Source organism: Astyanax mexicanus, unplaced genomic scaffold, assembly GCF_023375975.1.
Source record: "Astyanax mexicanus isolate ESR-SI-001 unplaced genomic scaffold, AstMex3_surface scaffold_37, whole genome shotgun sequence".
NCBI lineage: Eukaryota > Metazoa > Chordata > Actinopteri > Characiformes > Acestrorhamphidae > Astyanax > Astyanax mexicanus.
This window is the reverse complement of record NW_026040047.1, coordinates 1,322,813-1,334,883: the sequence shown is the minus strand read 5'-3', so window position 1 is coordinate 1,334,883 and position 12,071 is coordinate 1,322,813. Positions and strand designations below refer to the sequence as shown.

The following is a 12,071-nucleotide window of genomic DNA, read 5'->3' as shown; positions in this document are numbered from 1 at the left end:
CATTCCAAATGCACTTTTTCCAGTATTTTATAAGAGAAGTTCATATGTAATTATTTTTAACAATCACATCTTTGAACATTTCATTCAACCATTTTCATGCAACCGTCTTTTCATGCAGTCTTTTTTCCTATATTTGAGTGAGTTTGTGGCTGATTTTGTGATTGGTGACACACTAGGCCAATTGTCCCACCCATTCAGCTGTATATCCCCTATCACTAGTGATGTGTAAAGACTAGCACACCCCTCCTCCGATACATGGGAAGTCAGACTCCGCCTCTTTTCTAACTGAACAGCTGCTGATGTAGCATTTCCGAGTAGAATCACAGTGCGCTCAAAGGAAAGCTCAGCAACTTGGTTCTGATACATCAGCTCACAGATGCCTTATGCTGATCAACATCACGCTAGGAGTGATGAGGGGAAAGAGCGCCATCTACTGTACCCACCCAGAAAGAGCAAGGCCAACTGTGCTCACTCGAGGCTCTGGGAGCTGACGGCAAGCCACTCGGCGCCCTCAGTTCGATCTGTACAGACAAAAACACTGTAAAGTTGTGGATAGAATTGTAAACAAATTTACACTAAATTGTATACAAATTCTCATAATTTTTTTATTGTTTCGAATTGGAAAACACTTTCTAAACCCTGCCTTAACTAATCCCAAATCATGTAATGATCATGTAATCATGCTCTGAAACCAGTTTCTTGTCACTTTTAATTGTGGCCAGTGGGATTATGTACATCAGGGGTCAGCAATAGGGGGCCCGCGTGAAACATCTGGCCCATAAGGTTGTTTGAACTATAATAAACTATTTAAAATAAAATAAATAAATAAATAAAATGCTTCTCTGGAGAGCTTTTGTTTATATCCCTCCCCTGTCGCCTCTCTGTTGCGCTTGGCGTGACTTTAGTTTCTGCCCATTCTCGTTTTTCCGCCCATTCTTGAGCTCCTGATCTCCCGGCCGTGTCCCAATTCACTAGCTGGGGCTTGTAGCAGTAGTGTATTGGACCAGGTCATTACCAATCAGGTCACCATTAGCAGGGCAGTGTTCACTATTCATCATCCTTTATGGTAGTCGAGGCTGTGTCCATGTGCAGTGGTTGGAATGTGTATAGTAGTATTCATTTATTCCAAGGTCATATTTCAAGACTTCATTCAGACTGCCCTCATACCCTCCATTATCCACCCTCTCCTGCCCCTCCAGCATCCCGGGTCCACTGGTAGCACTTGCAGGATGGATGAAGCAATGAAAGGCTAAGAAACCTCAACAGTCTTTACCATGTTTTTGTTTTGTGACACTGTCTCTTTTTCACTGTCATTTTCTGTTGCAACCTGTTTGTACCTCCACTCCTGTGTTTTTTTCCATTTTTTACTCTTTTTCTTCACCTCTAACCCCAAGCACCACGGAAGAGCGCTGTATGAAATAATAAAGTTTCACCAGGCTTACCCTGGTTTACAATATTAAACATAGTATATAAACTGTCAGACTTCTAACATAAGCTGATAACTGCCAGAATAAATTATTCATTAACATTTTTGCAAAATGACACAAATGCAGTGATAAATCAATTTATAATATAAAACACTGAGAGCTCAGTTTGGTAAATTTTGGTAGAAACCGACACACATCATCCAATCCATCAACGTGCAAATTTGTTCAAAGCTTTGCGCACATTCAAAGTAACACACATAAAATGTTTCCTTTTTAAAACAGTGTACCACACATTGCTGTTTTTATTCAATCTGATTTAATTCTATATTTTAAACCTGCTTAAACATCCACACATGATCACCCAACACAGTAATTACATTTACAACAGCAGAAAATGACACTACAAACACAATCAAACAAAAAGGACACTTTAGCAGTTTAAACATGTTACTTACAAATGGGTGTTTATTAGTGGTGTTAATTAATTAGAAATGTAATCCGATTAATCACAACAATATTCTGTGAATAACTGCAATTACTCTCACATATTCTTCTTAAGACGCAAGTTTTTACTGTGGATATTTAAATGTACATCAAAATACTAGTATATATTTGCATGTTTGAGGGGAGATAAATGCGACGTGGGGCGCTGGAATAAAGAATGCATTATAAATTGAATAGAGGATTATTCTTTTTTACTTAAAATGCGCACCAATAAAAGCACGCAAGCACATCATCTCCTCTGATTGGTCAGAGCTGTCTGGCACAGGAGCAAGAAAGTAATTCTATAGTGAGAAGATTGTGTGTTTCAGTGTGTATATCTGTATATCTGTGCAGGGTGAAGCTGATTTAACGCAGAACACTGAGAAATTGCTGCTGCGCTTTTAAACACTGTTTTTAATGGGATGTGCAGCATGGAGTCAAACTAATGAAACATACTTCTGTCATTTACACTAAGTGCTGGAAAGCTGTCATTCATTTCTTGGCACAGGGTCTTTTGAAAAAAGTGTCAACTATTTGTGAATTTCATGAAGTGCCACCTTTTATTGTTTTGAGATTTAGCATGTACTCCCAATTTAATATTTGCCAGAATTGATTGCAATTGATAACAAATTCCAGGTGGTTGCTAAGTGGTTGCTAGGCAGTTGCTATAAGTTCTAAAGTGGTTGCTAAGTTGTTGCTAAGCAGTTGTTAAGGTATTTCAGATGGTTGCTAAGGTGTTGCTTAGTGGTTTGCTAGGCAGTTGCTAACATTTTCCAGGTGGTTGCTAGGCAGTTGCTAACATATTCCACATAGTTGCTAAGGTGTTGCTAAGCAGTTGACAGACAGTTGCTATAATTTCTATATGGGTTGCTAAGGTGTTGCTAGGCAGTTGTTAATGTAGTCCAGGTAGTTGCTAAAGTGTTGCTAAGTGGTTTCTAGGCAGTTGCTAACATTTTGCAGGTGGTGGCAAGGTGTAGCTAAGCAGTTGCTAACGTATTCTAGGTGGTTGCTAGGTTTTTCTAAGTGGTTGGTAGACAGTTGCTATCATTTTTTGAAGTGGTTTCTAAGCAGTTGCTAACGTTTTCCAGGTTGTTGCTAAGGTGTTTCTAACTGGTTGTTAAGCAGTTACTATGATTTCTTAAGTGGTTGCTAGGCAGTTGCTATAATTTTTAAAGTGGTTGCTAAGCTGTTGCTAGGTAGTTGCTTATGTATTCCAGGTAGTTGCCAAAATGTTGCTAAGTGGTTTCTAAGCAGTTGCTAACGTTTTTCAGGTTTTTACTAAAGTGTTGCTAACTGGTTGCTAAGCAGTTGCTATAATTTCTTAAGTGGTTGCTAGGCAGTTGATAACGTCCAGGTGGTTGCTAAGCCCTGGCTGGGGTGCCGGGGTGTCCAAACTTTTGACTGATAGCTGCTCCATACAGCAGCTCCTCCATACACTCACAGTACTGGAGGAGCAGGGGAGAGAAGGGGTTCTGTGTGCAGAGCTGCTCGTGTGTGAGATCCAGCACTGGGCCCCCCATTCATTTCTATGGGAAAAATTCATACGACAATTGTACGAAAACCGTACGTCGTATCGTTTCGTAAAGCATATTTTTGGAAAGAACTCGATACGTTCTATTAGTCATCAATTTCGTCTTCGTATCTCCAAAATTACATGGGCGTCCAAAATTCTACTAGTTCATTGTCTATGGGAAAAAGTGCGCATGTTTTTATGAAAACCCTACGATATATCGCTCCAAAAAGCACAAGCACACTCCGCTATAAGTTCTACCATCATGGGAAGTTTCGTGGTTCTAGCTCGAAAACTCTAGGAGGAGTAGTTGTTTATAAAAGAAGGAGAGAACACGATTGAGTGAAATGAAAAACATCAGGGATGACGAAGGAGCTGCTGGCTGTATGTGTTCTACACTATTAAGTACAAAGGGGCAGCTCTCTGCAACTTTAACAGAAATAAAGTCATGTGATGCACACTCTAGAGTGTAAAGCACATTTCAGAGTACTCCATTCACACGCTGTTAAGGTGCATCGCTCATTTAACCTAGTGTTGTGAGATGTGTGCAGGGCTGTTCTTGATGCTGCAGAGCTTCCTTTCTTTAAAACTGGCTATTTTTTTTTTTTCATTTCCTCCCCAGTTAACTAGCACAAGTTCAAAGGAGCTCTATTTAAACCTGGACTGAAGTGCTCACCACAATCCATCAATGCTGTTTTTGACCCTGCTATTGTAGAATGCAGGGGTCCTACCCATCCCAGAAGATCAGGGAGTCTCCTACATTTTAATAGCCCCCCCAAATTATATACAATAATGCACCACAATCTAATCCCCCCTCCCTCTCCCCCTTCAACAAATAGTGCCGCAATCTCCCCCCATATGCTATTCAATCACACACAGCTGCTGGTCTGAAAAGGTGCTTTGAATGTTCTAAACAGTGTATTTACTACAGTTTGTTCAGTCTCTTTAATTTCACACTCACAATATCCCTGATCTTCATGCTAAAGCATAAGCAGAGGAAAGGACAGAGTTGAATCAGTCCAGAACTTGCTGTTTCTGTGTTTAAACAAGATGCTTAGTGAGTTTGATCAGTGATTTTCTAGTGTAGGTGGAAGCCTGCTAAAAAGTGCCCTGGCCTAATACAGAGAGCAGTTACTAGTAAAGTAAATCACATTTAACTGTATTTGCAAAGCACTACAACATGCAGGAGATGTTGGTGCTGGTGGCCAGAAACGTTCTAGGTGTTGATTGGATATCCACCGTTAGCTCAGCACAACCTTCTGTATTTGGGTGTTTCCTTCTCAAGTGTCGTCTTAATAATATCATTACATTACGGTCGATTACAACGATTCACGATATCATACTATTTTTATTCAACATTTTGTATTTTTAGTTTAAGTTTTAGAAAAATTATATTCCAAAAGTTATTTTGGTATCTGCTGTTTGAGCACTTTCTCTATGTTCTTTGTTGCAACCCTAACCAAATGTTGCAAAACAGAGTAAAATACAAACCTGTAAAATAAGTAAAATACACCCTGCTCAACATGTGTTGCGATGGTCGTTGCTATCTTACACCCTGTCAACAGTCAACTTTCATGCCTTGCGCGCACGCCGTTAAAATAGCATCAGAGTGTAGGCATGGTGGTCTGGTGGTGTTTCTATTTTGGTGGTGTGAAATACAGGTGCACCACTGACTGATTACAACCCTGACGACAGTCAACAGCCCAATCCTATCTTAGCCATGCAGGAGTGCCATGCGCATTGCACGCTCAGTGTGCATACCCTCCTTCCACACACACAAATAAACTCTCTACACCTTGCAAATCCGTCTTTTACATTAACAATAAGCAGAATAAAGTATAAAAATATTGCTTTTCTCTTAAATGCGTTGCTGGTGCACCTTCACAGAATAAACGCACAGCCAAAGTCAGAGCTCACCTGGCTTATAAAGGGAATGACATCTTGCACACTGATTGGTTCATTTCATGTTACGGCCAAAACACACCCATGAATAATTAAAAGAAATTAGTACATGCCTTTTGCACGTTTTGAGCTGTGCAAGTTGTATAAGAAATAATCGACACGCCCTAAATAAAGCTGCCCGCGTCACTTCAGAGCAATAAAATAGGGCCCAAAGTGTTCAAAATGAAGTAAGGTTGGGAGTGTTAAAGAGCAATACAATACAAAACAAAATGGTACGAAAGACAAAGTGCAAAAAAAAACAAAGCCTCAGAGAGTTTCCAAGCTCAAGCATGTGTAGTTCTGAACACATCTGCTTTCTGATTTTTTCTATGTCTATATCCAGGTCTCTCACTGAGGCCCGTTCTTTAGATAAATAGCAATTACTTTGTAAGGAAAAAAGACGTTTTGCACCTAGTGAAAAATGATCAATCTTTATTACAAGGAGCAGCAGAGAGAAACGTGGATGTTACTCGATTTCAGCAGAGCTGGACTGAACACTCAGTAACTTAAGAACACACCATACAGTATTCTGCATGAGCTCCTTCTTTCACGTTTGATCCTGTGTCTGTGATAGTTGTTGATCAATTGCTATCATCTGTTATTTGAGAAAGATCTTCTCCACAGTGAGGGCTGTTGTGACTCTTTCCTGCTTTGCTTTAATTGTAGGTTAAATACATCATATGGACTTCCTCACTTTGGGCAGAGTTTGGGCAGAGACACCCTGTTTTGTACCTTAATTATGATAATAATCACTTTTTGGTCAATGAAACAACTTTCCTGTAGTTGAATTTAGACTTGTGTTAACAAATTCTAAATGAACAATCAGTCAAAATCACACATATCTCTGGGTTTGTGATGGACTGAAATGGTGTGGAATGTGTAATATTGGTTGATCGTAAAGTTCAGTGGAACCTTCTCAGCATCTCCTCAGTTTTCTTTCTTAGTTGCGTTATCATTGTGTGTGTGATTTATTTTTTTGTATGGACTTGTGCTTTGTCTGTGTTCAGGTATGTTTGTGGGGGGGGGGGGGGGGATATTTTGGATGATGAAGCTATCAATGTCTGTGGAAACTGTTGGAAAAGAAATGAATTATTTTCTGTTGTATCCTCTCAAAAGTTAAAATGAGCATTTAAACAAGCCTAATCTTAAAGTTTAATAATTGAAATACAGCCCCAAATCAGAAAACACTGAGACAGTGTAAAAAATTCTAATTTAGAGAAAGCAATTTAAGAAATTTCCTTTCACTTTTATTCACAGCAATTGCAGGCAGTATGAACCTAAGACATTTGTGTTCTATCCGCTCAACTTCATTTGACTTGCTAATATACTTCCGTTCCTGCATTTTAGTTCTGCAGCACATTTCTGAATGCATTTACCACTTTGTAATGTTTCCAATCCTTTTTACAACACTTAAAAGACATGCTAAGGTGTGTAACAGTATGGGGTGCTTTTCACCACTTCTTCCACAGCCATGCCTTTGTGCTGTTTGGTTTTGCATTGATTTCAAAACTGAATGGACGTCCTTGTAAAAGGTGTTGTTCTGAAAGACCTGAAAGTATTTTTCTGCATTAATGCTGCATCACATAAGTGTACTTACATGCCCCCATACCACGAGAGAGCCTGACAGCTTTTGGACTTGTTGCTGAGAACAGTCTGGATGGTCTTTTCATCTTTGATCTGGAGATACTTGATCCATCTTTTCTCCCTAAACACTTATTTTTTCACAAATGCTGCTGTGGTACCAAAATCTTAAATCTAACCAGCTGCTTATATTACCTGTTTTAGCAGTGTGGGCAGTGTGCCAAGTCCTGCTGGAAAATGAAATCTGCATCTCCATAAAAGTTGTTTTCAGCAGAGGGAAGCTGTAAGATATGAAGTGCTGTAAGATTTAGTGGGAAAACAAAACTGCACTGACTTTATACTTGATAATAAAACACAGTGGATCAACACCAGCAGATGACAGACATGTCTCTCCAAGGTAGTTCTTTTGTAGCCTGAGATGCTATGAAGGTACAGTACCATCGCTTCCAAAAACAACCTCCAACAGCTTCCTGTTACCAGTGAGAAAGTGTTAGAGGATGATAACTAATCCTGTTATTCCATTTTAGTGATAATACAGTTTGAGTTTATTTGTTAATTTAGGCTGCATGTTTGACTTTAACACTGCAGAAATCTGTTAGTTACAGAGCATTGCAGAGAGTTTTATACTGTTTCTCTTCATGTTGAGGTAGTCTGTGGTGAAATGCTAGCTTGGCCTCTGTTCATACTCTAAGACTGTGTTCTCAGCTGCCTGTGAAAGAAAACTGGTCACATGTCTCAGTTTCTGCCCATTTACACTAAAACAATCCCTCAGTGTTTTTTTAACGGATTTTCTGACAAAGGATTACTTTTTTTACACAGGGCCAGGTTGGTTGGGATTGCTTTAGTTCCCTTAATTAATTAAATTCTTATTTTTTAAAAAAGGCAAAAACTAAAGAAATAGGTTAGGGGGCTCTTCTTTGTATGTTATTAACAGTGGTGATATATATTGTACTCTTATTTCACACACATCAAAGATATCACCTGCTACACAGGATGTAAATTACTTGCAATTAGTGCAAGTCACCACCATTGAAAACAAAACACTGCATTGGTTTATAAGTGGTATTATTTCAAGAATACCATGTGAATATAATGTGAAAAGAACATTTATGAGATGTTTAAGTAAAGTAAGTAAAATGAACAGAGCTTTTAAGGTGCTTGAGGTTATGTGTGATCTGGAAGACGCCTGTATTTGTATTTTAATTGGGGTTTTTTTGTTCTGTATTCTTTTTCTTGGTGAGACGGTTTTTGGTCTATAAAAGAGACACTCTGAATGAGTACTACAATCCTCCACTGTTATCGATGCTAATTTTCCTTTCTTTCTTTTTTTTCCCCTCTTCCCGCTCCTGTCTTACCGACCCTCTCTGCAGCACCCGTAAACAGAACTACATGATGAACTTTGCCAGACAGACTGGGCTGCGTCACTACTACAACAGGAAAAAGAGGGCAGTGCAGCAACGCGCCTAACCTACCGAACAAGAGATCCTGGCAATCACACATTCAAAGATGCATCCTCTCACTGATGACGACACCACCAGTGGATTCCTATCAGCCTTAGACCATCCCACTACCCTTTGGTGAACATTATTCCCTCTCAAACTGGAGCTAAACAAGACCTTCCCAGGACGGAGTGATTGGGAAGGAGAAGGCAGCAGCCACATTTTCTATTTCCGTTTACCTTCCAAGAACTTTCAGGTTTATTGTTATTGTAATTTTCATTTTCGTGATTTCTCATTGTCTCTTACCCTTTCTCTTATCACACTGTGAGGTTATACTAGATCACTGATGATGATTTGTGGTGATTATGAGACTGAAACAGCTGTGAAGTTCAACAGAGCCAATGGAGAGAAAGATACCTTGTACCTTTTCCGAGGAGGAAATGTGTTGATTGAAGTTACTGGGTTTAGCAGTGATGATGCTAAGAGTTCTATGTTCTTACTGTTTTGTGTCTGTGGGTTCTTTTTGTGATGAGTTTGATTGTGGTGTTCATTTGGTTATTAGTTTATAGCAAGGACTGTAGAAAAACATGGACTCTGTGGTTCCAATCCCTTTTGTTTTTTGTCTAATGTGCAACCAGAGTCTGGGCAAAAGAGTCTGGAGAGAGAGCCAGACAAAATAGGGGTGACCAGTGCATCTCAGACCACCTTCATTTATTTAACAGAGCAGAGCAAAGCGGTGCAATGACGCAGATTTCATTTTCCAGCAGGACTTGGCACACTGCCCACACTGCCAAAAGTACCAAGTGCTGCTGGAAAATGAAATTTGCATTATTGCACCGCTTTGCTCTGCTCTGTAAAATAAAAAATTCAACAATTTTTAAGGAGATTCAGATTTCATTTTCCAGCAGGAGAGGGAAGCATGAAGTGCTGTAAGATTTAGTGGGAAAACAAAACTGCACTGACTTTAGACTTGATAATAAAACACAGTGGATCAACAGCAGCAGATGACAGACATGACTCTCCAAACCATCACTGATCATCAGTAAATTTTACATTTCATTTATAAATCAAGAGATCAGAGTCTGGAGACAGTCCAAACTGCTCAAGGTCTAGTGTGAAGTTTCCACCAATGAGTGATGGTTTGGAGTGTAGAACAAAGCGTATTTCTACTGGATGCAGAGTTTGTTCAGTAAGTGAACAACAAATAAAGGGGTGGTTTGTGTTTTTTATTAACAAACAATTAACATTTTAGCTCAGTTTACTGGTGAGATTACCCGAAGCTACTATGATCCAGTTTAACCCCTGAGCTGCTTGTAGATAATAATTAGAGGAGAATCAGGAAAATGAGTACACAGCACAATATGACACAACATGATCAGTAATCTTAAGTAAATAATAATAGAAAAGAAAAATGTGCCAGCATAAGCTCTAATTTAATAGCTGAAATGAGATACTACAGATGCAGAAAGTTTAGGTTTTCACTGAATCGTATGGGGATGGGCGGAGCTACTGTCTGCTGCTGTCTGTGCTTTTCTACAGTCATTGGTGTATACTAATTCTGATATTTTGAGGTTTGATCATTTTCATTTGTGGAGATGAAATGATGAATATAGTCTTCAGCAATGGAAATAAAAAATGGAAAATATAAAATGGCATCAAAAAAGTTTAATATTTGTTCCCTTTTTAAAGTCATTTTTATATGTTGATCCCCAGAGAATTTTATGGTAAATGGTTCTTCATGTAACCCATTTAAAATGCACTGTGTGTGAAATCTGTATGCTATTTTCTAGTGTTAAATTATTAGGCAGTTGGGTCAGGATCTCAGATTGCAGAATGAAAACTCTACTGTCAACCTCATCCTCTCGTGATGTCCCCGCCCCCTCCCCCCCTCCTCTCGGTTTCACACCTGAAGCCCGGCGAGGGATTCCCCGTCAGTGTTTGTTTTTGTAATTCTGTGTTATATATATATATAAATATATCCTCTCCTCCACCCTCTGTGTAACTAGAATATATCAGTCACTAGTGTGTGTACAAATACACATACTGAACACACACACAACACACAGACATACTGTACACACACACACACATACACACTCTTACCCAACCACCAAAGCTGAAGACAAAGCAAAATAAAGAACTGTTCAAAACTCGAAAACCTGAAAATATTTGTGTTCCTGTCTTGCATTATTGATCACATATTCGTTTATTGTAAACTGGAAGGACTGGGTGGCTTATCAATGTATGTTTTAAAGATTCTGGTGGATTCATGGTAAATTATGTAGATTTGTGGCTTATTCTTGTGCCAAGAGTACACTTTTTAAATTTCATAATTTGTATTGTAGAGCTACGAATGGGATTGATCCACGCCCTTTACTCCTCACACCCTACTCCGCCCTATATAAACCCTCACTTCCTCTTTACCTGCGTGTCGAACAAATTCACACCCACCTCCTTCCCCTCCCCGTCTTCCTCTTCCTTTCTCTTTACTTCTCTTTCTGTATGTCTTGTTCTCAGCAAAGCTGCCTGAACTCCAGCCCAAACATCCCCTCCAGTTCACACCCCCTCCTCTTTTTTCCTTCAATCCAATGCCGTGGGAAATACTAAAAAATAAAGGCTTAGAAAATTAGAGGGTTTTTTTGGAACACAAAATGACAATACTGTAATGTTTGAAAGTTTGTTAGACCTAAAATTTAGTCTGAAAAATTGATTAGAAGAAACAAATGAGCCAGTATTTTCCAGTGAATTAATTTATTGAGAAAAATTATTGTGTTTTTATTCACTAGAACGACTATTAGGTTTGAGAGACTTGCGTGTTTTATTAGTTCTTTGTTTAAAGAACTAAGGTTTTAAGAAGGATATATTAATATAGTTATAGAAGTTAGTTATGACTCAACTATCCTTCTACATGCAACTTTCTCTGTCTTAACGGAATACAATCAATCAGTCAATCAACCTTTATTTAAACTCGGAGTACATTGAGGGTGGCCCTCATTTACAATGCAGCTGAGCATTTACATAGTGAAGGGATTGACAGAAACAACAACAACAAAAAAGTAGATAGAATAAAATAAGTAATAAAAAAAACAGAAAAAAAACAGAATTATAATAAGGTATAAGAATTATTTAAAAAAGAGGATAATAATAAAGAAAATATTAAGATATAAAACAAATAAGGTAAAAATAATAATTTAAGGGTAGGAATAAAAAAACAGGTAAAAAAGGTAGTAGAACTAATAAAAATTCAAGTACAGATGAATAAATAAAAAACTAAACACATAAATTAGTAAATTATATAAAGCAATAACTAATAATTAAAGAAAAAGTAAGAAACTAAAAATAAATAAAACACACAGAAACAAACCAACAAAAAAACTAAAACAAAAAAAAAAAAAAAATATATATATATATATATATATATATATATATATATATATATATATATAAATAAATAAATAATAAAGAAAGAAAGAAACTTAAAACATACCAAAGATCATAAAAAAAACTAAAATGAGCTAAAACAGTGGCAGGCTGTATGAAGGTGGTTAGAAACTAAAAGGTTTAAAGTGATTTAATGATCCCAGTGAGCTGAGCTTTAGCGTTTCCTGTAGTGAATTCCAGCTCGCTGGTTCTGCTCTGTAGCTAAAAGCAGATTTTCCCAGTTTAGTTAAAACTCTCGGTACCTGAAGG

At 38.1% G+C, this 12,071-nt stretch overlaps 1 protein-coding gene across 2 annotated transcripts in view; it reads left to right on the top strand.

Annotated features, from left to right (window-relative positions):
• reln (reelin) overlaps positions 1-10,547 on the top strand; it is a 203,848-nt gene extending 193,301 nt beyond the window's left edge. Inside the window, exon 64 of one of the 2 annotated variants that reach the window (XM_049473397.1) lies at positions 8,313-10,547. In XM_049473397.1, the coding sequence (XP_049329354.1) occupies positions 8,313-8,409 (97 nt within the window). In that variant the 3' untranslated portion in view covers positions 8,410-10,547. The remainder of the gene's footprint in view (positions 1-8,312) is intronic. The other variant, XM_049473396.1, reaches the window with a different exon arrangement.
• The last annotated feature ends 1,524 nt before the right edge of the window (positions 10,548-12,071 follow it).